Below are 27237 nucleotides of genomic sequence, written 5' to 3'. Positions count from 1 at the left end.
ATATGCGATAAGGAATGCTACGAAGTAAGAAAGAAAGCTTCTATTATAGACTCGACTACTTTACAAGGCAACCTCCCAATGGTTTGGGCAAATGAGCCCTTCTCCCTATTTATAGGAACCTTACACCTCCTCAAGGGAAGTTTCTAGGTTCAGGACATTCCCGAGTATTCTAGATCATTCTTACAAGATCTTATTTTACATACAAAATTCTATAAGGTTCTATACTACTGTTTTATGTGCTAGAGGGTTCTACGATGGTCTAGGATCTTACGTATCGTTCTAGCTTCCTCTAGTGCTCTCTTGGTTATTCCGGATCGTTCCATCATGTTCCACGTACACCTATAATTTTCTAGCGTCTTCCGGGGTCTCGTAGAGCATTCTTGATCTCTTTGGAGACTTCTCGAGGATACTTGATCGTTCCGGAGTTCTCTAGACGAACGTGGAATTTTCCAGAAACTCGGTCTGTGACACTCTGCTCCAAAAACTTCAGAAGATTCTTTGAATTTTGATGAAGAATTTGAAAAGGAAAAGGGTTGGTGGGACATACTCTCTAAATTAAAAACTATGAACCCGTTTCAAGATGTAAAATACGATAATTTTTTTTATCTTTTCCAAAATTCTTGATAACAGTAAATTATTTTAATGTCGAATTTTTTTGAACTTAGAAGTTTTTGATTGTAGATAACAAAGATTTTAGCTATCATGCTGTTAGAAGTCGTGCAACGAAGATGTGGAACGAAGTTCAATTGCTTGACATTCAGGTATAAAAAACATTTTTATAGTCCATTTTCTTTTTTGTAAAAATGACCTAAATGATTAATTAAGTAATGAAAATATTTCCGATCTCATCTTACCCCACCTTTCTTGATTTCCGATTGGGAAAGACCCACAAATTTTGATTGAAAGTGATTCAAAAAAAATATGACTTGGATTGAGAGGATTACCAATCATCGATGTCTGATTTCCATTTCATCTGTTCATGGTGGATATCCTCTTACCTAATCATCTTCTCTAGAGCTGACAATGAGTCGACTTGGGTTGGGTTCGGGTTCAACCCATTTGTTAATTAGATTGAAGATTCCAAACCAACCCAACCTATTTATTTAAATGAGTTGATATTTCCAACCCAACCCAACCTCTCAGATAAATGGGTTGTCACCGGGTTGACCTGTTTATGTACTTTCCAACCCAACCTATTAAATAAATGAGTTAAACTTGGGTTGACCCATTTAAAATTAAAATAAATATATAAATTAACTAAAGATTACACCACTTAAATTAGTTATAGACGTAAAAAAAATCTCAAAGTATGACAAAAGCATAATCTCAATTTACATATACAAAGAAATTGTTCAAATAACATTAAATATATGTAATTTCTAAGTGATTTTGGAGAGTGACTAGTTTTGTCGGTGCCAAGAAAAAAGATAGGAATTAGGATTCCATTTTTTTAAAACATAAATAATAATACACACATTGCAATATATAAACTAATACTAAAATTAATACATGATAATATTTAAATAATTATTGCCAGCTCTAATCTTCTCCTTCACTGTTTGTGCTACCGGATCTCCTTTTCCTCATATCAGATTCAAGAAATCCCTAAGAGAGACAACTAGTCAGACTACAACCCATTATCTTTATCCTACTTTCTACATATCCACCGGAAGTCGTCGATCTGCATATTCGTCGATCGTTGATCAAGGTCGGCGGTGTAGTTGGTGATGGAGGACGGACGTGAGAGTATTGAATAAGAAGGGGGAGAGTCCATGTTTTAGGGTTCATCTGGTGACCTGGTTTCCAGGGAGGGTAGAAGGAATATGGGGAAGGGAAGGGCGTCAGAGGTGTCTTGCAGTGGCCGGAGATATCGTCGGAGTATTGGACTCTCGGGGTGGTGATGGTGGATCCGAAGAAGAAGAAGAAGGGGGGAGAGACGAGTTATCAATGTCCTTACGGTTTAGCGTCCATTTGCTTTTTAAAAAACAATAATAATTAATTTTGATAATAAATAAATCAATAAATAATAACTAAATCAAAAAGAAAATAATAAGGGCAAAATGGTTATTTTATGTCCGTATAAATGAAGCGTGTGTATTTGTCATCTCCACGAGGACGATTCGTGTAATTTACTTTATATTTAATAACTGTTTCGTTTAATAATAATTAAAAAAATATAAGAAAAATAATAATAAGAGCAAAATAATCTTTTTTTAATAAGTGTAATAGGGACCAAAAATGCAACAAAACTAAATGGTAATGATGAATTGAGTTAAAAAAAATTAGGAACTAAACACATTAAATACCTAAACTATAGGAACCATCCGTGTAATTTATTCTTTGTACATTGACCTTTATTATGTGTTCGTTTGGATGGATAGGTTCAATCTGATTTAATAAGTAAATAAAAATTGATTTTGTTTTTCAAATCATGGATTCAAATTATCCAAACTAAGTTCAAATCCGATCCGATCCAACCAAATTATAACTTTGTTGGATCGGTTTTTATAATTCGGTTTTCAAAAAATAAAACATTTTAAAACCACATATAATTACAATATCCAATTTTATTGAAGAAACAAAAACAAATTATTTTAGTTGTGGTTTATATAAACAACCACTAAGAAAGTATATTGTAGTTTAATATTTTATAAATACTTTTTTTAGAGAAAATTCATGATAAGATTTTTTATTAAATGAAATTTTTTGAATCTATTTGAAAAAATAAATTATTAAATTAATAAATAACTATAAATATATATTAAAAATAAATAAATAATAAATTTTTATTCGGTTCTTATTTTATAAACCAAAACAAATGAGAAGTCTAAAATAATAAAAACAATCCAAAAATCAAAATATTCAAACCAAATAGTTCAATCAAAACAGTCTAATTAGACAATTCATTTTATCTAAATAGTGAACAACCCTAAATTTTAGTAATTTTTATATAGGCTAAAGCGGCATGTGAAAGAGAAGATACTGAAAAATTTGATTACCTAACTGAGAAGGTAATAGTTGCAAAATATACCATTTAATAAATTGTTTGTGTTTATTTTTTTTAATTTTTTTTTTGTAGGAGACAAAATGAAGAGAAATGCTAAGACTAAGCGGAGTGGAGCTTGCCACCGGCCTCGCTATGCTCGCTAGCAATCTTCAAACACCGCCCCCTACCACTCGTTAAGGGGGTTGCTAACAGTCACTCGTTGGGTGTTTGGCGAGAAGAGAGAGAAACAAAGAAGCATTGTGATTGGTCGCATCTCGTCGGGTCACGGTTGTACAAACCTTAGGTTCCACAAATGAAAAAAAAATGTTAAAAACATATCAACAGCCAAACCTGCAACTTAACCATTGAGAAAATGAGATTAAATCAGTGGACACTAGAATTGAGATTTAGGGTTTGGTTGATGTAGAGAGATGATCGCTCTTTGGAGTGGAGGCCGAGGAATCCATTAGAGTTTTGTAGTATTTATATAGGGAGTGGATTGGGATTCAAGAAGATGGGCTAATACATGAGCTAACTTTTTTTAATAATTAAAATGAGTTGGATTAAAAAGATCTGTAACATATTCTTTATACTAAATTTTTATAAAAGATATTTTTGTTTCCTCTCGTTATACAACTTGTAGTTTAAAAAAAACGCTTTTATAAAATAAGAATCAAAATATTCAATCCAACCCCTCTAAATAAAATTTGTTTAATATTTATACACAAAAAATGTTTTTTTTTATTAAAATAAAGTAATTTAATTAAATTAGAAAAATAAAATAAAAAAATGGAATGCTAGAAGTGTTACCACTCCCTATCAAATGTTAAGATGAGGTGTTAAATGGTCAAAATGATGTGACACTCAAAAATATTTTTGTGTATAACTATTAGACCTATTTAAACATGAAGATGGGTCAACCTTGCTTTGTATAGTATATAACTATCTCTCATGTTTTGTGACTTAGGCTAATGGATTGGTAACATTCCTAACATCTTTGAAAATTAAATTTCTTCATGTTTAAATAAGTCAAAATGATGTTTAAAAAAATAAAATTTGTTTAATATTTATACACAAAAAATGTTTTTTTATTAAAATAAAGTAATTTAATTAAATTAGAAAAATAAAATAAAAAAATGGAATGCTAGAAGTGTTACCACTCCCTATCAAATATTAAGATGAGGTGTTAAATGGTCAAAATGATGTGACACTAAAAAATTTAATTTTCAAATGTGTTAGGAGTGTTACGAATCCCTTAGCCTAAGTCACAAAACATGAGAGATAGTTATACACCGTACAAAACAAGGTTGACCCATCTTCATGTTTAAATAAGTCTAATAGTTAAATCTATTAAACTATATAGAATAATGTTTCTAATTTAATACTATTACAATTAATTTTTGTTTTCAGAAATAAGGGTATAAACAACCGTTATACTATCGACTTTCATGATCAACAAAAGCGATAAGGAATAATGATCGTGAAAATAAACTTGTGGTTGGCTTATAATCTCAAAGGTAAATTAATAATTTATTATATTTAATGATTTTTGCTAATTTATCGTTTTGTTATTATTCAGGCATAAAAGTTGTGAACATAATAACTGGATACGGTAGCAAAACCGGTAAAAAAGTGTTGAAGGATGAGGTATGAGTCATTTTTTGTCTTTATTATATATATAAATTTTTTCCTATAACCCATGTCTTTTTTTTGCAGACTATTGCAATTTTAAATAAAAAGGGCATTGATTTTGAAAGGAGGAGTAATCCGAATACATATCGATCCTAATCGGCATTTTACACTTTCTGATTCCGATGTTGAAGATGATGATGACGGCGGCGACGAGGACAATGATGACGATAACTTGGTGTAATTAATATGGATGTAAAGTGAGAAATGTTAAAATTGACAAATATTAATTTTGCATGGATTCTCTATAGCAGCAAGTAACTGTTTTCTTGTTTGCTGATACCTTTGGTAGTATCTTCTCTTCATTCGCTTTAACAAAATATTGGAATATAAAATACCAAACAATAAATAACGAATTATATTGTAAAACATGTCTATTTCTCGTTTCAAAAAAAAAAAAAAAAAAAAATCAAAACCACATGTTTTAAAACATAATTTGAACAAGTATTCACCAAAATTATATACAACCTTTAATAAGTTGTAACCTTGAGTCATTAAGTTTTCAAACATGATATCTTATCTTTCTAGAAAATAACCTGCTTTCACGTTTCTTTTTATATTTGCGAACACTAGCTTCCATTTTGATCCAAGCTTCTTCCATCACCGGTCCTCTCCCATCTAAAACATTCAAAACATTCTATGGCAAACGCAAAAAGCTCATAAAAGGTCACTAAATAAATATCCAACAAAAGAATTGTCTTCTTCTAATTTCCGGTGTGTGGGTGTGTTTGTCGGAAGGTTCTTAAGCTATGGTGTGCATGACCATGAGTGGTGTGGGCGAAAATGATTGTCTGCAGATCTGTGTGGCCTCTTTCTGTCTGCGCCGCGCAGACCACGCGCAGACATTAGCCTTCGCAGACTGTTTGTTTTTTTGAAGACTGCAGACCTAAAAATGTCTGCGCGCCCTCTTCTTGGCGCAGATGTGGATCAGAGTCTTCTAACATCTTCAGACATCTTCTAGCCTAAAAAAACACATATATCTATATTTTTTTAAGTTTTTTTTTTAATTTATATTTTTTCCAACTTTATTAATGATAAACAATTTGAAAAAAATTACAAAACTTAAAAAAAAAAAAAAACGTTCGACGATACAAACATGATATTTTTGACAAATTTATAAATAAAGATTTATTACAATAATAGTCGTTGAAGTTGTTTATATAAATACAAAAAAAAAATCATAATATATTCTTATATTTTTTTGCTAAATTTTGTAAAACATTATTTAATACACTATCGTCAATTTCTCGAGAAAATATTTATGCTACGTTTTTAATGGAGTTAATTGAAAAAATGGAAGTTTATTTCCATCCATTTATGTCTCAAATTCTTTGATATTAGTTATAATGTTTAGTTATAACTTTGCAACCAAAGTTGTTGCTTTTATCAAATATATACGTTAATTCATATCATTTTTATTTTTATTTTTTATATAATAATACATAAAAGTTGATATAGATTTGTTAATTATTTATAACAAAGTCATAAAAACATTAAAAAAACACTTTGTAGTTTAAAAAAACCAGTTTATTTTAGTAGCCCGCAGATGTTAAAAAAACAAACAGTCTTTTTTTTCAGACTGCAGACGTTTGGTCCACATCTTCTACAGCAGAGGTCTACAGATGTGGTCCGCTGCAGACATTTTGCCTCAGAAAAACAAACAACACCTTAGATTGCTTGAACTTTTCGATTTGTAGGCGTGATGGCAATGTTTATCTTCATTTCAAGATCATCGATGTCAATTTGAATTTGACAATAATTGTCATTTTTAATGTAAACTAACACTATTGATATATATTATTTATATTTTATGTCTAATCAACTATGCATCGTTACAACCATTATCCTATCGCAACTCACAATATATAATAAGGGGTTTTTATAAGTATCCTATTCTTTTTCAATTCCACCCCTAATTTGATTTTTTTTGATTTTTTTTTTCTTCTTGTTGTTTTTTTTGTTTTTTTTTTTTTCCTATTTTGTTTTTTTTGTTGTTTTTAATTATTAATTATTATTATTATTATTATTATTGTTATTGTTATTATTATTATTATTATTGTTATAAATTTCGCACAAAATTTTAACATTCATACGACATTATAAATTCGAACGGCTATATAAAATTAGTTTTTAAATATTTTTTATATTTTAGTATTAATATTATTATTGTTATTATTATTATAAATTGCGAACAATATTTTATAAATCGGGCATTATAAATTCGAACGACTATATAAAATCGGAACAAAAACAAAATTTGTCCGGATATTATTATTATTATTATATTTTATTATTATTATTATTATTATTATTATTATTATTATTATTATTGTTATAAATTTCGCACAAAATTTTAACATTCAGACGACATTATAAATTCGAACGGCTATATAAAATTGGTTTTTAAATATTTTTTATATTTTAATATTAATATTATTATTGTTATTATTATTATAAATTGCGAACAATATTTTATAAATCGGGCATTATAAATTCGAACGACTATATAAAATCGGAACAAAAACAAAATTTGTCCTTATTAATTACGGATATTAATTGGTACAGTATTGTGTTTTGCGGATTGAAAATATTTACTCGAGCACTATAAGATGTTTCCGATTTTATATAGCCGTTCGAATTTATAATGTCCGATTTATAATTTTTTTTTTCGAAATTTATAATAATAATAACAGTAATAATATTAATATTAAAATATAAAAAATATTTAAAAACCGATTTTATATAGACGTTCGAATTTATAATGTCGTTCGAATGTTAAAATTTCGTACGAAATTTATAATAACAATAATAATAATAATAATAATAAATATAATAATAATAATAATAATATAAATTAAAAAAGAATTAAAAACAAAAAAAAAACAAAATAAGAAAAAAAACAAAAAAAATATGTCAAATCAAATGTCAAAAATTTGATTTAATTGATTTTAAAGGGGTAAATGTAGCTAAGGGTACTTATAACACAACCATTGATAAAAAAAACCGATTCAAGATTGAACAACGATGAAGAAGTTGCTGATGACTCGATTTTTTTGTCCAGATTCTTTTGTAACCAAAGAGGACCACTAATCATTAATTGTAATTTTGATAATTTGAATCGGAGTTTTAATCTTGTTCATGAAACGTTTGTTTTATTTTTTTATTATGTTAAAGAAAGCATTTAGTCGAATATTTGTTATCGTGAACACTCTTTTTTGTTAAGTTCAGAAAGGAAAAAATTATGACCATCATTAATTGATGCCGATAACACCCTGCAACAGAACAAATAATCAAGAAATAAATTACAAATATCATACCATTATTTTCACATAAACTTATCAACAGATAAATTTTCAATCATAACGAACAATGACCTATGATCCCTAGGTTGATTAAAGGCCGAGTTCACAAATATAAAGGGATTTTGGAATGATTTCTTAAAAAATAGCTAACAACGTAAAAAGAGGTTGTGTTGGAAATTTGATTATTAAAAAGATGTTATTATAGGTATACATCACTTGCCAAAAAAAAAAACCAAACATAGAGTTACACACACTCAAATCCTCATGTATGGAGGGTACAATTAGGGGTGTCAAAAAAAAAAAAAACCCGAACCCGATTAACCCGACCCGACCCTAACCCGAATAAGGCATTTCGAGTCGGGTTTAATAGGGTCAAAATTCGTAATCGGGTTATTCGGGTTAACCCAACAAACCCGGACTATAGTTAGGGCGGGTTTAGGGTTCATTTTTTTTTATACTACAATATTTATGTATTTCATTCCACCTCACGTCTTATATTTTTGTACATTATGTGGCCTAAAAAAAAGGAAAATAAGATGTAATAGAATTGTAGAACTAAATATTGCTTTATACAATTGAAAATTAATATGTAGCATAGTAAAATAATATGCAATAGTAGTTTACGTGGCCTAAAATAAAATATACATAGCCTCATATCAAATGCATAATGATTTTTACTTGTATAGTACAAACAAGAAAAAATAAACCATACCAAGCTGCGCTACATCCTTTCCATTGGTCTACAGTGTCATTGTAGAGAATTCTTGTCTTGTTTTCCACATCGTTATCTCCTCTATTAAAATCTAGAATTTTTATGTCCATTTCGTCTTTTTGTTCTCATTTAACATATAATAATAGTAAAATACTTCTATCTATATGAAAAATGGAATGGAACCCCTAAGAAAAATAAATGAGTTTGGGGAATATTGGGGAAGAAAGCATTCAAAGTCATTTGGATTGAACACTTCCTGATTTAAGCTTATGAAAATAATCCTTATTATAAATATGACACAATATTTCTATCTAACATTATAACCCGATTAACCCGACTAACCCGAACCCGGATAACCCGTACCTTAATAGGGTCGGATTCCGGGTGAAATTATTTTTATGAAAAACCCGACCCGTTTAACCCGAAACCCGATTGGGTTGACCTGATTAACAACCCTAGGTACAATAAGCATTTTGGGGTGTATATATACAATTTCTCTTGTTAAAATCTATGTTTAAAGGAAAATTTTATCATTTACCCGGATAAGGACAAAAAAATCCAATTTTACATGTATTGAAAAAGATTTTTTTTTTTGTGCTTTCTAGGGGTACGAACATAGTATTTACCTGCTAAAATGAAACTTTTATCCATGGCGGCTACCCAACCACCTTCATCGGACTCCATAAATTCCCGAGATGGCCTAAACATAACCGATTTGCACTTGATTTTCTGTGACTACGGGGAGAAGATTTTGTCATTTCGAGTTTGGAGGTATGAAATATGCAGCACAACAAATTTAAGTGGACTCCATAAGTGGATCGTATCATGCAGCAGATGAGATGGGAAGAGACTTTGTCATTTCGAGTTTGGAGGTATGGAATATGCAGCACAGGTTGGAGCATAATGATAAAGAAAACTCATGATACGGTTGTCTTGGTGGCCAGTCTCGTTGTGGTCATGTTTCTTATGTGTTGGTGATAATCCACTTGATTATTAGAAAGTGATTCTGATGGTTGTATTTGGGATGTCTTGGAAGTTGTTATATTGTTATTTAAATATGGTTGTAATGGTAATCTTATGTTGTTGAATACATGTGTAAGCGCATGCAATTTTGTATAAATCACAATATATATAAGTTAATAGAAATGTAGACCTGAGTTAATCATTCAGTTTTGGCATCTGAATCATTCAGTTGGTTATGAGCTTTAATAGGTTTGTGTTACTGGTATCGACTTATGTTTTTATATGGGTTTATTTTTGGTACATTGAAAGATAGTAGTATATGTTTTATTTTGGAAAGTACATTGTTATATGTGGTGATTATTATACATTTATATAATGAAAATAAAGTACACTACTATATTGTCAATAAAGTACATTGATATATATAGACATTAACCGGACTTGGATATATATGGCCATTCACAGTTAAGGTAACTAAATGTTCTCTTTCAAAAAAGATAACTAAATGTTTAGCGACGTTTTTTTATTGTCATTGAGCACATGCTTCTACTTAAAGGAATGGGACAATTTAAAACTGTAGGTAACATGGACCACATGTTCCCTTATAAGGTAACTAACTTAGTAAGGACCACTTAGACTTACACTAATGGGTAACATACACCACAATACCATGCACACCCATTACTAACATAAAATCTTAACATCATACATACCATTAACATTAAAATGTTTGTTGGACAACCAAATGTAATACATAACATCAAACATCCAAACATAATTCCAAACATAACAAGTACATCCAAACATAAATCCAGATATAACTAGTACATAATAACATAAAATCAAAGTCATATCCTAGTCAATTTTCATTGGGTTTTTACCACTATTTCCTTCTCCATTCTTACCCTCAACCCTTTTAGCTATTTTTTTCTTGATAATTCTTTCAATTTTTTTCCTTTTACATGTACCCTCTTTCCCTTTATCTTCTGTTATTGCATCTTCAATTGGTTTTGTTCCAGTGTTTTGTTCCCCATCCTTACCATCTTCCTTATATGTTATTTTCCTTTTCTTTACCTTGAGTTTTATGTGACTTTCAACTTAAGGACATGTTTCCTTGCTCTAGTCCCTCAAAACATATGTAGAAATTGATAAAATATGTCTTTCCATCCGACATACAATTAACACTCATTTTGACTTTCGATCTTGGATTTGATCTTCTTATCTCCTCAACATATGACCAGAGATTTGCATACTCTCCATTAGTTCCTTCAATTAGTAGAATTGCATGCTTATTTGCATACTTCTCCATTAATTCCTTCAATTAGTAGAATTGCATGCTTATATATTGTCCCATACTCACATGAATACCAAATTTATGTTTAACCTCTTCACTTATGTGAAACCAAAATTACTTAATTTTTTTCTAGCATATAATTTGGTGTTTGTACTACATTTTAGACTCTCTCTCTCTCTCTCTCTATATATATATATATATATATATATATATATATATATATATATATATATATATATATTTGTTAAATATTGAATCAGTTATATCCTAGGAAGACAGCATATCAATGTTGTGATTTTTATGTTTCAACATTTTTTTTTTTGGAATCTGTCCTGTTTTTTAGAATACTCATAACTCACTCATATGAAAACGAAATTACTTGATTTTTTTACAGCATATAATTTAATGTTTGTACTTTATACATCATTTTAGAATGTACAAAATCATATTTTTGTTAAATATTGGATCATTTACATGTTAGGAAGACGGATCATCTATATGCCCTAAAAGTCAGTATATCATTTATAACATATAACTAGTTCTATTTAAAAAAAAAAAAAAAAAAAAAAAAAAGAACCGGGACCGGCACACCACCGTCGGTTTGGCTCCCGGTTCCTATAGTATAGCAAATCCAGTTACAGTTCCGAACCGGTCCAGTTCTAAAGCTCATTCCTAAATGATACTAGATGTTATTTAAACCAAAAGGATTCAAGGCGCATTTTTTTCCTATCAAACAATATGCAAAGAGTATAAAGACAATATTACCCTGCAAACAAGATAAAACAATTCTAGTCATTCTTCTGCAAACACTCGAATCAAACTAACAAAGTCATTATCCTAAATTGCAGATTATTAATGCAAATGCAACCAAATTACAACTGATTTTTCTCAGCTTCAAAATTTCCAAGAAAGAATGTAGAAGTAGAAGTAGTAGTAACATTACACAAGTTCCATGAACGAAACCATGAAATAGAAAAGCCTTGCAAGTTTTTAAAAGAGGTTTTTCTTTTTATGTGTGTTTTTTTTCTCCCTTTAAAAAAAAAAAAAAAAAAACTCAAACATGGTAACCAGTGATTGTGAAACCCCTTCCAACAATCTCACCAGCACAAAACCATGCAAAACATTCAATCCCAAACAATGCAGCAACTCCAACTTGTTCCACATGCAAATCTTGTTTGTTCTTCCATAGATTCTTCACATGATCAACCTCCTTCCAGAATGACTCGTTTCGGTTAGGGAGGCTGTAGAAATAGAAATAACAACCAACTTTCATTTACTTGTTTATTAATTATTATAACATATATGAAAGTGAAACAAATGATATATGAAAGTGAAATTTTTAGAAGTTAACCTTGCAAGGCGAGTGTAGAAGAGCTGTTTGGACAACTCATTGCATTTTTCAACAGTTGCTGGCTCCTGAACAAACTGCTTATTCTGCTCCATCAGCTGCTTGTAGTAAGCACTTCCATGTTTTGACAAAAACTGTGAAGCTTGACCTGCCTTTGATTGCAATTGCTTCAGTTTTGATGCCATCTTATCTGCAATTTATGCCTTTTAGCATATCCAACCATGAGATTATCAATAACATAAACTAATAAAAGATTCATCCATCATGAATTACAATCTTTAATGATCAAATACAGAAAGATACGATAAAGAAATGCAAATATACCATGTATTTTTGTGAATTTGGAAATTGATTTCAACGATTGTTATGAATCAATAAAAACACATTTTCCACTACCAAGAATCCATTAATGATTTAACCAACCAAAGAATGTCAAAATAAGAAAGGGGAATCCAGTTTGGTTGATGAGTAAAAAATCGATGTTGTATATATATATATTTTTTAATTTGGACTGATTGTAGAAACTAACTGCTCATCCGTAATGTTTAAATTAATATTAAGCTACTCTCAAAGTTTCACTTTTTTGTATCTATTTCTCAAAGCTGTGAATCTCTTCTTTTTTCTATAGGATTCTTTCACTATTTGTGGTGTATGTTTGCTATTGTTCAACAAAAATGTATTACATGTGTATTATGGATCTTTTTCAGTTTCATATGTGTGTTTTTTATATGCTCTGACCTCTGTATCATTTTACTATTCAATAAAGTTGTATGATGTATCTTCTTTATTATTATGTTCTGCACTCTGTGTGACTAACTGTATGTATGTATTTATGATCAATTTATGATCAATTTATGTTGAATTTATATCCAATTTATGTTCTGTGCTTCACTGCTGTGTTAGATTCTGACTGTATATATATTTATGCTCAGTTCATTTACTGACTCTTCTTTAAGACTGTAACTGTAACTGTATCAATTTGTCTGTATATATTTATGTACTCAATTTATATTATGTTTTTTTTCTGTGAGACTGCTGCATTCACTGTTATTTCATTTACTGCTGCATTTTTATTTATGTCGTCTGTTTATATTCTGTTTTTTTGTACAGAGTTTTTTTTGGGGATGTCTAGTAAAGGCTTTTGGGTCTTATGTGTTCAATCAAGTCCCATAGAAAGAGAAGAAACCGGTTGAACACTAAAAACTTGAAGCAGAAATTCTTGAAGAAGTCGATTTAAAAGAAGAAGATGATTTGTAGGTTGTCGACAATGTGTTGTCTGGTGATGAGTGGATAGTTGACCCAAGTGATGCAAATGAAGATGACATGTGGAAAAGTGTTCCAAGTGAACTTGATTGACAATGTTGAATTAAAATGGTTTGAGGAAGATGATTGTGAGGATGAGAAGTTAGAATGTGGTGGCTTTTATGCTGTTTGAATTTGGTTACAAACTTGATGTGTGTTTTTGATGTTTTAGACTTTCTATGTCAATCTTAAACTTTCAGTGTCTTTTTGATGTTTTAGGCTTTATGTGTTTTTTTATGACTAATGAACCTGAAGATGAAATTAGTTGAGAAGTTATTTGTTTGATGTTTACTATTTTATAAATTTAGAGTGGTTCATCTCCAACCCCTTCTAGACCTTAAAATAGAGTGTGATTGGAGATTGTATAATTTACTTGTGTAACTATTCATTTCTCTATTTATAGAGGGTAAAATGGCTAATTCCATTAAAACCGTGTTCAACTGGTTAATCCAGCATCAAAAACACATCGAGTTTAAAACTCACAGTGAAAATTGACTAAATCCAAAACCCTAAAACGCTAGCCACTAACCATAAATCGTGAATTCAATATAATACAGATTCACAGGGGGACAATGTTCACAACACAAACAATCATAAAACTACATAAAATGAAAATATGAGACGTCGCCGCAACAGATCTAAACAAATCGAATCGGAAAACCCAACAAAACATAAACCTGAAAAGGCGAGAAGTGAAGTGATAAACAATCAGACGATGAACGAAAGAATTATTGATTACCTCGGATCCGAATCTGGTGAGAGCAAAGCCGATCTGAGGCCTTAGTTTCTCTAGCCGATCACCGGTTACCGTCTCCGAGAGAGAAGCTTTGGACTTGTGCGAGAGGAGAGAAAAAGGTCGTGTCGTGGGTATTATCTCAAACTGATTTTAAGCTCAATTTTACAATTACTAAATAGCAATGTAAATTATATTTTTAAAACATGATAAATAGCAATTTAAATTATTTTTATCGTATATACTATATATCGATTTAATTTTTATCGATCATTGATATTCTTTTTATTATGTTCTAAGATAATAATAACAACTTTTAACTTTAATAATTTAATAAGAGTAAAATATTTTTTGTTTTATGCATATTTAGTTACTGTTTTGTTTTTTTTTTTTTAATATTTACCCATTAAACTTGTTTTTTTGTCCGTATCTTATCATTACCGGTAGGTGTGGGTTTAGCCGGTTTTCGGCATGTTTTGTAGATTTGGTGAGCCTTCACTCCGCCGAGAATTTCACCAACGTTCCTGACATATCATTCCAGCCACCATATACCACCTTTGCAGCATAGCAAATCAACCCCTCCGAACATCTTCAACCACCGGAAACATCACCATCTTTGAACACCGAACACACCACCAAAACCACCTCATGTCATCCCCATCTACTCCATACACCACTGATTGTCTCGTCAAACCACCTACAACCATATATCAAGATGTCGCCACTACCAGAGGGATACCCACAAAATAGGGTAGGAATTCAAGGTTTTCAGTTGAAATTTTGTTGGGAGGTTGAAGGTCCATAAATCAGATCTCGATTTATGGGTTTGAAATCATTGGAAAACTCATGTTGGCCGAAGACTCGTCGGAGAAGATAACCTGAGAGTCGATGGATGTGACATCCCCAACTTTCTCGGCCATAAAAGACTGTTTTATTTATGTTTATTTTAAAAACAAAGTTTGTTTATAAATGCAGAATTGGTCCCGTAATAGTATTTACGAAGAAAAGGTTTTTCATTGATTATTAAAACTTGGGATGTCATAACTGATATAGAAACATAAGCATAAAAAGACCTTACATTAATATTCTAGCGGCCTACGAACTCCTTAAATCTCTTAGCAGATAATTTCATTATCTATTAGTACCTTCGTATAGATACCTGTGATACAAAGAAACTGAGTGAGCCAGGCTGGGAAACCTGATGAGCACATAGGGTTCTCAACCCACAATATTATTATTATATTGTTTTAAGTATATCACACACCAAACAGATTAATCCCGATTATCCATTCTTGTTATTTTCACTCTTCGATCCTAAATGATAATCTCAAGGGACCTATCCTAAAGGATCTCTATAACAACGAGTAGACAACATTGCATTGGAGATTCCTTAGCAATACATGTCAGTAAGGCAACCATGAGGGGGATAGAGTACTCAAATGAACACACAATCCATACTCCAGGATAGTATGATTCATTAACACCTACAGATTGTGAGTCTACTAGTGTTTCACTAGACTATTTAGAAGAGTTTGTGGTTGTCATCAATACTCTGCTTAATGACTGCTCTTAGTTGTGCATGGTCTCTCATTATTATCTCTGTTATGGTCTATCACCACTATTTTATCTCTAGCATGGTGTTTCTCCACTATACTATCTCTTTTCTCCATCTCTACCTTTTTTATCTGATACAATATAAGTATAATAAAATACATATAATATTTACTGCGAGTATAATTTATTATCTCATTTAGCACAATTATTAAGAACGCAGATAAACACATAACGCATTTAAGCAAATTAAATATTTGATATATATGTGTAAGTTAAAAGTAATTATACATTCACTTGGTGTTTACTAGGTATGATTTATACCAAGTCTTAGTCTAATATTCCTGGTGACTGATAGTTTAGATTCCTTACTAATCCCAATGTCTACATCATGATCTATCAAGCAAGGGACAACCAGGTAGGATCATATCGGATGTAGGGTCTGTTTGGCATACCCGATTCATCAAATCCATAAATGTCGCTTATGTGTTGGTGAGCCCAAACGACATCACCACAAACTCGTAATGACCATAACAAGTCTGAAACATTGTCTTCTCCAAGTACTCCTCTCTAACTCTCATCTAATGATACCCTAACCTCAAATCAATCTTGGAGAACCAAGACGCACCCTGCAGCTGATCAAAGAGATCATCAATCTGTGAGAATGGTTAATAGTTTTTCACAGTCAACTTGTTCAGCTCCGAGTAATCAATGCACATCCGATGTGAACCATCCTTCTTCTTCATGAACAAAACCAATGCTCCCCATGGCGAACTACTCATTCGGATAAACTGCTTGCCTAATACCTCCTGGAGCTGAGAGGACAACTCCTACATCTAAGGCGGTGCCAATCGGTATAACACCTTAGCAATTGGGGCCTTGTCGGGAACCAAATCAATCCTGAACTCAACCTTCCTTGCAGCAGGCACACCGGGTAAATCCTCTTGTAATACATCTGGAAACTCTCTGACTACAGGCACATCCGAAACTGAAACTCCCCCTTCGACTCGAGTGTCAATCATGTAAGCGAGATAACCCGAACATCCATACTGAAGATACTGTCGAGCCCTGGCGGTTGAACAAAAGGTCGAACCAACCCTGATACCCTCACCATAAATAATCAGGTCTCCCCCACTTGGGGTTCGAACTACCACCCGTTGTCCCTCACACTCAATCATGACACCAAATTTTCTCAACCAATTCATCCCTACTATCACTTACACGTCCCCCATGGGGATGGGAATCAAATTGATTGGGTAAGACACTTTGAATATCTCTAAGATACAATATCAGAAAATGCTCAAAGTAGAAACCTCGTGCTCGTTGGCCATAGAAACTCACAATGGACACTCCAAAACTCCGAGTTCCATATCGAAACTCCTACTGAAGGGCTGAGATACAAAAGACCGACTCACACCCTAGTCAAAAAGCATAAGAGCAGGCAATGAATTCACTAAGAAGGTACCTACCAGAAATACAATCATAAGCATATAATAAAATATCTTAACTGGATAATAAATTAGAACATACCAGTAACGGCGTCAGGTGCCGCCCTGGCCTCCTCCGCTATGAGCTGAAAAGCACAACCCCTGGCCTTTAGGGCCTCAACTCTCCTCTATCATCCATCTATAATATTCAAAGTAGTCGGGGTTGGTGCCTGCACGGGTCGGGCGGCAAGCAAAGGACATTGGGCCTTCACATGGTCCACCTGATCACAATGATAACAAATCCTGATACCCACAGATAGAGCCTGCTGACGACATTCCCTCGTGAAATGCACCTCCTTTCCACATTTGTGGCACCCAGTAGCTGATCGGTATGCGCCCTCATGCGCCTTCCTGCACTTTCCACAACTGCGATCTCTCTGACCTCCAGATCATGAATCAGAGTGCTTGAACTGCTTTGCTGCTGGCTATGACTGAACCATGGCCTACCTCTACTCCCTCGACTGGGTCTTAATCTCAATATTCCTCCTCCGCATGACATCTTGAAGCTCTGAGAGGGTATGGTATCGTTGGGTAGACACAACCTTCCGGATCCCAGTCTTGAGCATGCTCAAGTATCGCGACATCTGGGTCTGCTCCGAAGCAGAATACTCAGGGCAGAAAAGATCTCTCTTAGTAAACATCTTGGTGATCTCCATCACCGACTCTGTTGTCTGCATCAACGACATATACTCCTGAGCTAACCTCTCCCTGTCAACCAGGGAACATACTCAGTGTAAAACATCTCTGAGAACTACCCCCAAGTAACAACAATCCTATGATCAGGAGTATAAGAACCGGTCACCAAGTTTCACCAGTCCTTCGTACCTAGGCGAATAAGGTTCAGGGTACACCTGACCTTCCAGCCCTCTGGACAGGAACAAGTAAAGAAGCAACCCTCCACGTAAAAAGCCCATCTCATGGCGATGATCGGTCCCTTGATCCCCTCGAACTCTGGGGGCTTCGTATTGTTGAAGTCTCGATATTGAAATGAACCTCTCCCCTGAACCCCCACAACAACAGTTGTAGTAGCTACAACAGCAGCAACCTCAGTCATGGTGGCTTACCATTCATGGACGAGCTCAACCATCGCGATCTTAATAGACCCAAAAACCTCTGGGATAGCACTCCGAACAGTCGTATTCACCTCAGTGCAGATCAATTCCCGAATCTCATCATCATTCAATCTTGGCCTCGCCGGGCCGCCCGCTCCTGATCCAGAGCCCCTAATGATCAACATACAAAAAGTAAACCGAAATACATCTGAAAACTACAATTCATACTATAACATTATACAAATTTTCACATCCACAGTGTTCGTGACTTCCTTGATACGTGTACGAGTCTTATGCTTTCAATAGTGCGGGTCCATACTACCTTCCATACCTACCTGTATTTGTCTCAGAGGATCATCACGAGCTCCAACCCACTAGAATCATCAACTACTCATATGCATACATCCTATACATACTCTTTCAGGAGTGGCTAATCCGTCCTCATACTGGCCTGCTACAATCCACACTCACTAATGAAGCTTCCATTAACTCTGCAGTTGCTCGTGTATGCTAATCATACATAACACTAGATTCGATAGACATTTGAATACCTGATTCTACCCTAAGCCGACAACCAAACAGGTAGTAAGGCTAAATTAAACATTCTCAGGCTATAAAATCTTAGTTATGTACAACTATGATGCATACACTAAGCAACCACGATAATAATGTCAGTTCCATATAACATAATAAGATATTATCATAGGATATCAAAAATCATACATCAGACAATTCTATCATGCAACTCTTGAAGACCCCTAGCCTATAAACTAGCATGCAGTTTTATCATAATCATCACAAACAAATAACAGTGTGGGTAAATTGGGGAATACTTCTTGCTCCGGCTGATCGTACACATTGCATCCTTCCTTGGTTATTTTTAAAAATAATTTTGATAACCTTTGCAGATCCTTAGATTGAGTCTGGATTCACACGAATGTTCATCCAATTCTCTCAAACCAGGGCTCTGGTACCAATTTGTAACATCCTGGAAATCAATGAAACTTTTTAATTTTTAAACCATTCCAAAATCCATAAGTTTTACAAAACAAGTTTCCAAGAGTCATAATCATGAATCATAGCATCTCAAAATCATAAAACACATGAAAATCCAGGATGTTGTGCACGATCAAGCCTTCGCCTTGCCCCTATCCTCTGAAGTACCTGAAACCAAAAAAAATCAAATTGTAAGCCAAAGCTCAGTGAGTTTCCCCCAAGGTACTACACTCAACCAAACAGATAACATCATGCATATATATATATATATATATATATATATATATATATATATATATATATATATATATATATATATATATATATAAGCCTTTCAGCCTGACTGGACCGTCTCATAGAGCCTATAGGCTATTTGGACCGCCCTCCAAGCCTTCGGTCTGATTGGACAGCATCGCAGGGCCTACAACTTATTCGGACCACCCCGTGTATCTTGGCCTTCAGCATAAAGTAGGACCGCCTCAATCCAACCACAATATATCAACATATGCAATAGATAAACATAAACACATAACCACCAAGTACATGTAATCATACAGATATACCAATATATCATATAATAACATCATCCTATATACAGTGGGGAAAACTCAATTCACAGTCTGAAAGATAGCTGAACGGATCACTGCTCCAAATATTGTCTCTACAGGTCACATATACAATAAACAGAGAACCAATCTCAATCTACTATTCAAATTACCCAAAATGACCTAAAGTCAAACTTGGTTAAAGTTAATGGTCAATGGTCAAAAGTCAAAGGTCGAAGTCCCCAAATCAGGTTGAGTACGCCTTGCATACTCCATCTCTACGCACGATGTAAAGAGTGTCTTCCCAGATTATGAGACTCCCATTTTGTACGCGTTACGTACTCCTATGATACGACCTATGTACTTAATCCAAGTCGAACTTCTCCATTAAGGACTTATTCCCTTAAGACCTTATGTCCAGAACTCAGATCTAATCCCAAATATCATCCTAAATCATAAAGTTTCCAACTTTATGATCTTTCATGGCTAGAAGTTTCCCAAAACTAGAATCCTAACTTATTACACAACCCCAAGCTTCATTTCTCTTGCATGGGGTGAAAGGAAAGAATCAAGATTGAATTTTTATGATCCTAGGCATACAAAAATGCGTGAAAATGCTACTCATTAGGCCTGGAGTAACTCATACTCGACTAGGTCAAGAATATGGGACAAAAAGAACATAAAACTAAGGACTAACAAGATCTAACAAATCATTCACCAAGTTTAGAACTTTATACCTTCTGGAGAATGCTTGAAAGGTGCAAATCACATATCTACAATTCTTGAAGCCTTCCAAGCAACACTATTAACTTCTTCTTCCTTCAAAAGCACCCAAAAACACACTTTTGGCTCACAAGGCATAAATATGGGGTTAGGGTTTCAAGGGAGTTATTTGGAGAGATGGAGGTTGAGAATGGAAAGGGTTTGTGGAGGTTAAGGTGTTTAAATAGGTCTCAAAACCCTAGATTTAGGTTTTGCACATCATCCAAGTACGCCCTGCATACTCCTCATGTATGCTGAGAGTACTTCAAGGCACTCGCGTCATTCTTTAATGACTTACGCTCAACGTACGCCCGACGTAAGGACTACTTTTTAAATAAATTTAATACTTGATTTAAGAAAGGAAATACCTGATTTGGCTGGGTGTTACAACTACTCAAAATAATATAGGATTCATGGTTTAAATTACAGTGAGTCATGAATATAGTGATTACTTCAAAGCTTCATGAAGGAAGAATCTCAAGAACATTTCCAACTTTATACTCGATAGTTTAAATAAAGTAACTTAGTAAAAAAATTATTATAGGGTTTCTTTTTATATAAACGGTTATATATTAATAAAAAAAAACAAGTAATACATAAGGTTGCTATTACTTACAGATGAGAGTGGTTCTTGATTTGTAGTTATCGGCTGATTTTTAACCTAAATCAGTAAATAATGGTATAAATTATAAATTAACAAAAAAATATAAAAATACCAAGAAATTTCATCACTACCACTTTCAAAAATGAATCAGGTTTACTATTGATTAACTTTTTTGCGTACAACATTCACTGACACCACACTATATGCTTCTCAAGTGAGTTCAAATTCGTCGAAAGAAATTCAACTATAGTATATAAAATTTGAAGGTTGGAAAATAGTGAACTTTGAAAATAAACTGGTTTTTACCAATTTTTGATGGAGGTTGTGAATGCACTGCATTCTAGTAAAGTTATGTGATTTCCACTTTTAGTTAACCAAGCATCTTTATATCAGATATAAATATTTAAACCTGTTGGGAATAATTTTTAATTTTTATTATATAGCATAGTCCATACAGATGACATCCATAAATCTAAGCCTGCTTCATATCTACATAAGAAAATCATAGCAACTTTATTTAGCTTTTATATATAATACATAAATATTATGCAATAAAGTGTATACATGTTGGAAATGACATGGGATAATTAGATATCACGAAGGATGTTAATCATCTCCCAAAAATCTTTCAAAAGTTGTCATTCCCCCAAGATCTGCAAGTCTTTTGTCCATATTCTTTTCAACTAACTAAAATTACATGACAAATTTAAGTTGTTACACAAATGTAATCTACAAAGATCGCATACATGATAAAATTGTTACAGAACGAAATTCAACAGCTACAATAAAGTTGTTACACAACAAATTTAAAGCATACATTTTCTCTATAGATGATAGATTTGTCCTCAACTCACTCAATTCACAACGGAGTGAGCAAAAACTCCAATTCTCACTAACTAAGAAAACTGGAAAAAATTGATACCTCTTCGTAAACATAACCTAATCAATTTGTAACAGCCCAAATTTCTAATATTTTTTTTCATTTTTAAATATCGAAATCATTTCCATAAAATATAAAATTCCAATCACATTTTTTTTTCAAAATCCATAACATCAAACATTTTATTCATAATATCATAATGTCCCCAACAAAAACGTCAGAGAGTGCATGCCGCGCCATCACGTCGGGCTCTTGCCCTTAGATCCTGAAGTACCTGAAACAACCAACAACTATAAGCTAACGCTTAGTGAGTTCCCCATAACATACCCCACACAATCCACATAATCACATAAACCATATCAGACATAAGGCTACATAAGCCATGAATATAAACATATAAGGATGCCATGGAAACCCTCCAAGGTCTTACACCGGGTGCCACTGGAACCCCCACGTGGTCTTAACCCACTGTTGTGACACCAGTCAAAGTTTGGTCAAAAATAAATTGATCAATAATCGTAATTGGGATGAATCAAGTGGTAGAGATTGTAACAAGATTTCCAAAAACATAAAGAACACTAAAATCCGAGTTATAACAATGAAGTTATGACCAATCGAAAATCCGCGACAAAACCGGCAAAATACTGTTCAGTGTAAAAACTGAATTTTCAATAAAAGGCTTTTTAGCCTTAACAATCTAAATGAAAGTTGTAGAATATGTTAAACCGAGAATGTTCATAAAAAGAACGTCAAAATCTGACTTCGTATGAGGAAGTTATGATTTTTCGAAGTTTCGGTTTAGCAGTAGACAACTAAAAATTCGAAATATAAATCGATCGATATTTAGCCGACGCAACTTAAACGAGAATCGAAGGTCTCGTCAAAAGTAGCACAACGGTAAAAAGACAGACGAAAACGGACGTCGGATGAAGAAGTTATGAATTTTTAACGGATTCCCGTCCCGGTCTGTTTAAAATAATAATATTAAAAATAAATTCAAAATTTGCCGACGAAGTCTAAACAAAATTCGTAGAGTATGATTTTACCTACGCGTACATATAAAGAACGCCAAAAACGGAGCTCGTATGCGAAAGTTATGATTTTCGCAAGTTTTGACACAAAAATAAAGAAAAATAGGAAAAAACCGGGCAATTTCGCATGCCACGTCACCCTCGCACGTGGCAGCTGCTGATTGGACCGAAGCCTTGCGTGGCACCTCCTGATTCGACCAACTCCGCGGTCCAATCCCACTCGGACAGCCTCGCATGAGACACACCGGACATCACCTCGCACGCCCCTCGGATGCCCCCTTCGCACGTGCTCTTCTCTTACTGGACCGAAGTTTGGTCCAATCCGAGCCTGCCACTGCGAGCCTGCTGTCTGAAACTTCGCCCCGTGGACCTCGCTGCTGATGAAACGCGCCTAAGCTGACTCACCTTCAGACCGAGGCCTCGGCCTATAAAAGCCATGCGAGACCTCTCGGATTCCACCCTTATTTCACCCAAAAATTCACCTTTCTTCACACTTTCTACCCTCTCAAGCATATTAACAACCCCCAAGGCCCCGGTATCGTGTCTAAAGCCCGAAGCAAGCCCCAGAGCCCCGGAATTCTCGAGAAGTTATCCTCTCTCCAGTCGAAGTGCTGCCCGCATAAGGCCGATTTTTACTCAAAAACTCGTGGTTTCTTCGAGAAAGATCATCAATAGAAACGAAACGCTGCCCGAATCACCACTTATCGAAGTGAGTTCATACCCCCGTATTTTCATAATTTCTACTATTTTAAGGGGGGGAATACAAGCATAACACAAGAGCTTTGTGTTATAAAATCATGATTTTAAATCATGATAAAACAACATTAAATCATTAAAAATACTCAAAACATTAAACTCTTTTATCATCTTATATTTTTCCCCAAAATTCATGTTTGTATATATATATATATATATATATATATATATATATATATATATATATAACTAAGATTTAAAAGGCTTAGGACTGATAACTCATTCCGGGTCCTTTTCCTTGTTTGGATATGGACTTATAGTACCGGTTATTTGTCCGAGTGTCGTTTAAATTTTACTTATATATAAAATTGTATATGTATATAAATATAATAGTTATTTCATCAGTTTAACTACCTTTGTAACATGCTGAGCAAGGGATTACTTGCAAACATGGTTAAATACACATTTAGAAAGTACATATAAATTATAATAGGTATAATTTATACATAGAACAATAATTCATGATTCAAGTATACTAGAATACACTGTTTTACAAGAAACCAGGGTTTTGATACAGAACAAATCTAGGGTTTACACTTATCAAATACATGTTAGAAATTCTAATTCAAGAACATACTGCCAATCATTATTTCAGAATGATTGGGCTTTTCATAAATAATACACATGTAACGTTTATATGCTTTTTATGAGACACTAAGTTCAGGTTGTTTAATTCATTTTAGACAACATAGGAAAAGTCCTGACATTATAACCAGAATCTCCAGCCGGGGATTGAAACAAGTGTGTGTAGATCTATATCGGGATTGACAACCCCGCACTCAGGCTGCTAGCTACAGTCAGGTTTATAAGCCTATGAGTGACAATTGTTATCACCAGTTTAAACGCCCACAAAGCGTTTGTTTCAGGCCATCCATCATAGTATGGTTATAATAACTCATTAAAAAGATATTAACAATACGTTAGTGTATAAACAACTAAACGAAAGTACACCTTCAAAGTACCAGTTTAAGGAATACAAAATACAATGGTTCAATACAGTTTTCAATAACAGCTGGTGGAGCGAGGCACACTCTCAGTTACAAGTTTTCATAAAAGAATACAAATACAAAACATGAATACAAAGAGAACGGTTTATGGGATTAAACCACTTTTACAAATGGGAATCTAGTCAGTTACTTTCAGTAAACTAGTATAACATAAAGGACCTTTAGTGGTTAATTCTATAATTCCTTAGTTGCTACGCCATAGTTATACATAAGTAATATCCGACTGACAGTGAAATGTGTGACTTCCGCCTTACTTCCTGTTCCTTGTTTGGTTGTGGGCTTAGGGCAGATACACCCATTTGACTGTCCATTCGATATTGGGTTATATATAATCAGTATAAACTAAGTAATTACAGAGGGAAACTATTGAGGTTATCAGTTAATCACCTCAGGAAATATAGGATTTCCTGGAGAAACCAGTGAACTTATCCAAAGAACATAGGGTATACTTAACAGAACTAAAATACTTATGAACTCACCAGCTTAAATGCTGATCTACTCTTTCCAAATAACTTGTATTCTCAGGAATCCAGTAGACAGGTACACTCCCGAAGCTTTTGAGAAGACCACCTAGTACCGTACCGCGACTCTTGTCTTCTACTGTACCTACTTTAGTGTTTGAATATGTAATGTTTGAACACTTATGTAAAACTTATACTTATTAATGCAATGGTTGTTTGTACTTTGATTACTATATTGCATGTGTTGTGATACTTACCTAAAGTCCTCCGCCCCCGAACGTTTCTGTAACATCCCAATTTTCAGGTCCAAAAATTTCTTTTTAATTAACCAACACATAAAAGCATTCATAAGAAAATACTGCGAAAATACATCATCTCATAAAACAATGTATCATGTCTGAAAACCCAAGCCATAGAATAATAACATATCAGAGTACAATCCCAGAAAACTCCATGCGGAAACCATATGTGTGTGTGTGATGCGATGCTACGCCGCCGACTCCTTCCCCTTAGACGAAGAGGTACCTGAAACCAAAACCGAAACCGTAAGCACAAAGCTTAGTGAGTTCCCCCATCATACCACATACCATACAATATCATCGGTATCTCTCAACCGGTAATCATCATCGGTATCTTTCAACCGGTAACCAACATCGGTATCTTTCAACCGGTAATCGTCATCGGTATCTTTCAACCGGTAACCATCATCGGTATCTTTCAACCAGTAACCATCATCGGTATCTTTCAACCGGTAACTGTCATCGGTATCTTTCAACCGGTAACTGGGGACTATTCCACCCCCTACCACTAGCATACAACAGCAAGGTACAATCATACAGTCAGACATATCCGGGTACTGACCTACCCCACGGCCCTAAGGGCCACTGCCAGGGATCCTAATCCCTACTATACACGTAACATATCATGCAGATAATACTCGTGACCAAAGCACATAACCAAACCAAGATAATTATCACACAGACAATCATCTTACAAATACTCCTCTTTGGTGGGCCGGCATTGTGGCCTTAGACCCACCCCTACTGGAAGGCAACTCACCTCGATGTCGTGCAGTGTTTGAATTATCCTCAGCGCACAAGTCGACTCCCCTTGACTCCTCGATCCCTACACGACGACCTTCAAGTCAACACACAACCAGTACAACCCTAAACAGGGTCAGTCCAAGTCTAGTCAAAGTCAACTTCAAGTTGACCCGACTCGCCGAGTTGGGCCGTCAACTCGCCGAGTCCCTCACCCTTTACTCGTCCTTATCCACGACCCGACTCGTCGAGTTGGGCCGTCAACTCGACGAGTTCCTCCCTCACATGAACATCGCATGAAACTCATCCGACTCGCCGAGTTGATGAACAACTCGTCGAGTTCACCTTCATCTGATGAACAAGTTCTGTCCTCGACTCGCCGAGTTGATGAACAACTCGTCGAGTTCATCTTCATCCTTAAGAAGATTGCCTTGGACTCGCCGAGTCTGTTCTAGCACTCGTCGAGTCCCATGAACTCCAGGTCTAAAATCACGTCCAATACATTGGGTAACTCTTCCTGTCCGATTACAACCCTTCTAACACTCAACTGGGTTCCTTTGACTCTCAACAGATATGAGGCTCAAAGCCTCGGATTCGTCGAGTCCAAGAACGGACCCGCCGAGTCAGTCATGTCCACACTCTAAATCCTTGAATTCTGATGTACAACCTTTGATCAAAAGATAGATCCAAGCTTCTATAATCGATCTAGCACGTAAAGTTACAAACTTTAGGTGCT

The 27237-nt window shown here is 34.1% G+C and overlaps 1 protein-coding gene across 2 annotated transcripts; it reads right to left on the bottom strand.

Annotated features, from left to right (window-relative positions):
- Nucleotides 1-11778: 11778 nt before the first annotated feature.
- On the bottom strand, nucleotides 11779-14492 carry LOC145117543 (Mitochondrial ATP synthase subunit G protein). 2 transcript variants are annotated; one of them, XM_079053835.1, is made up of 3 exons: nucleotides 14336-14492; nucleotides 12298-12497; nucleotides 11779-12187 (listed from the first exon to the last, which is right to left on the bottom strand). In XM_079053835.1, the coding sequence occupies exons 2-3, from the start codon at nucleotides 12477-12479 to the stop codon at nucleotides 12001-12003; spliced, it is 369 nt and encodes a 122-aa protein (XP_078909961.1). In that variant the 5' UTR covers nucleotides 12480-12497; nucleotides 14336-14492; the 3' UTR covers nucleotides 11779-12000. The 2 variants fall into 2 exon arrangements, with proteins under 2 accessions (XP_078909961.1, XP_078909962.1); XM_079053836.1 differs by having other exon boundaries at nucleotides 12298-12484; nucleotides 14336-14490.
- Between the last annotated feature and the right edge of the window lie 12745 nt (nucleotides 14493-27237).

The sequence above is a fragment of the Lactuca virosa genome, chromosome 5, assembly GCF_052849685.1.
Source record: "Lactuca virosa cultivar CGN04683 chromosome 5, Lactuca_virosa_CGN04683_v6, whole genome shotgun sequence".
NCBI lineage: Eukaryota > Viridiplantae > Streptophyta > Magnoliopsida > Asterales > Asteraceae > Lactuca > Lactuca virosa.
This window is presented reverse-complemented; position numbering and strand designations above follow the sequence as displayed.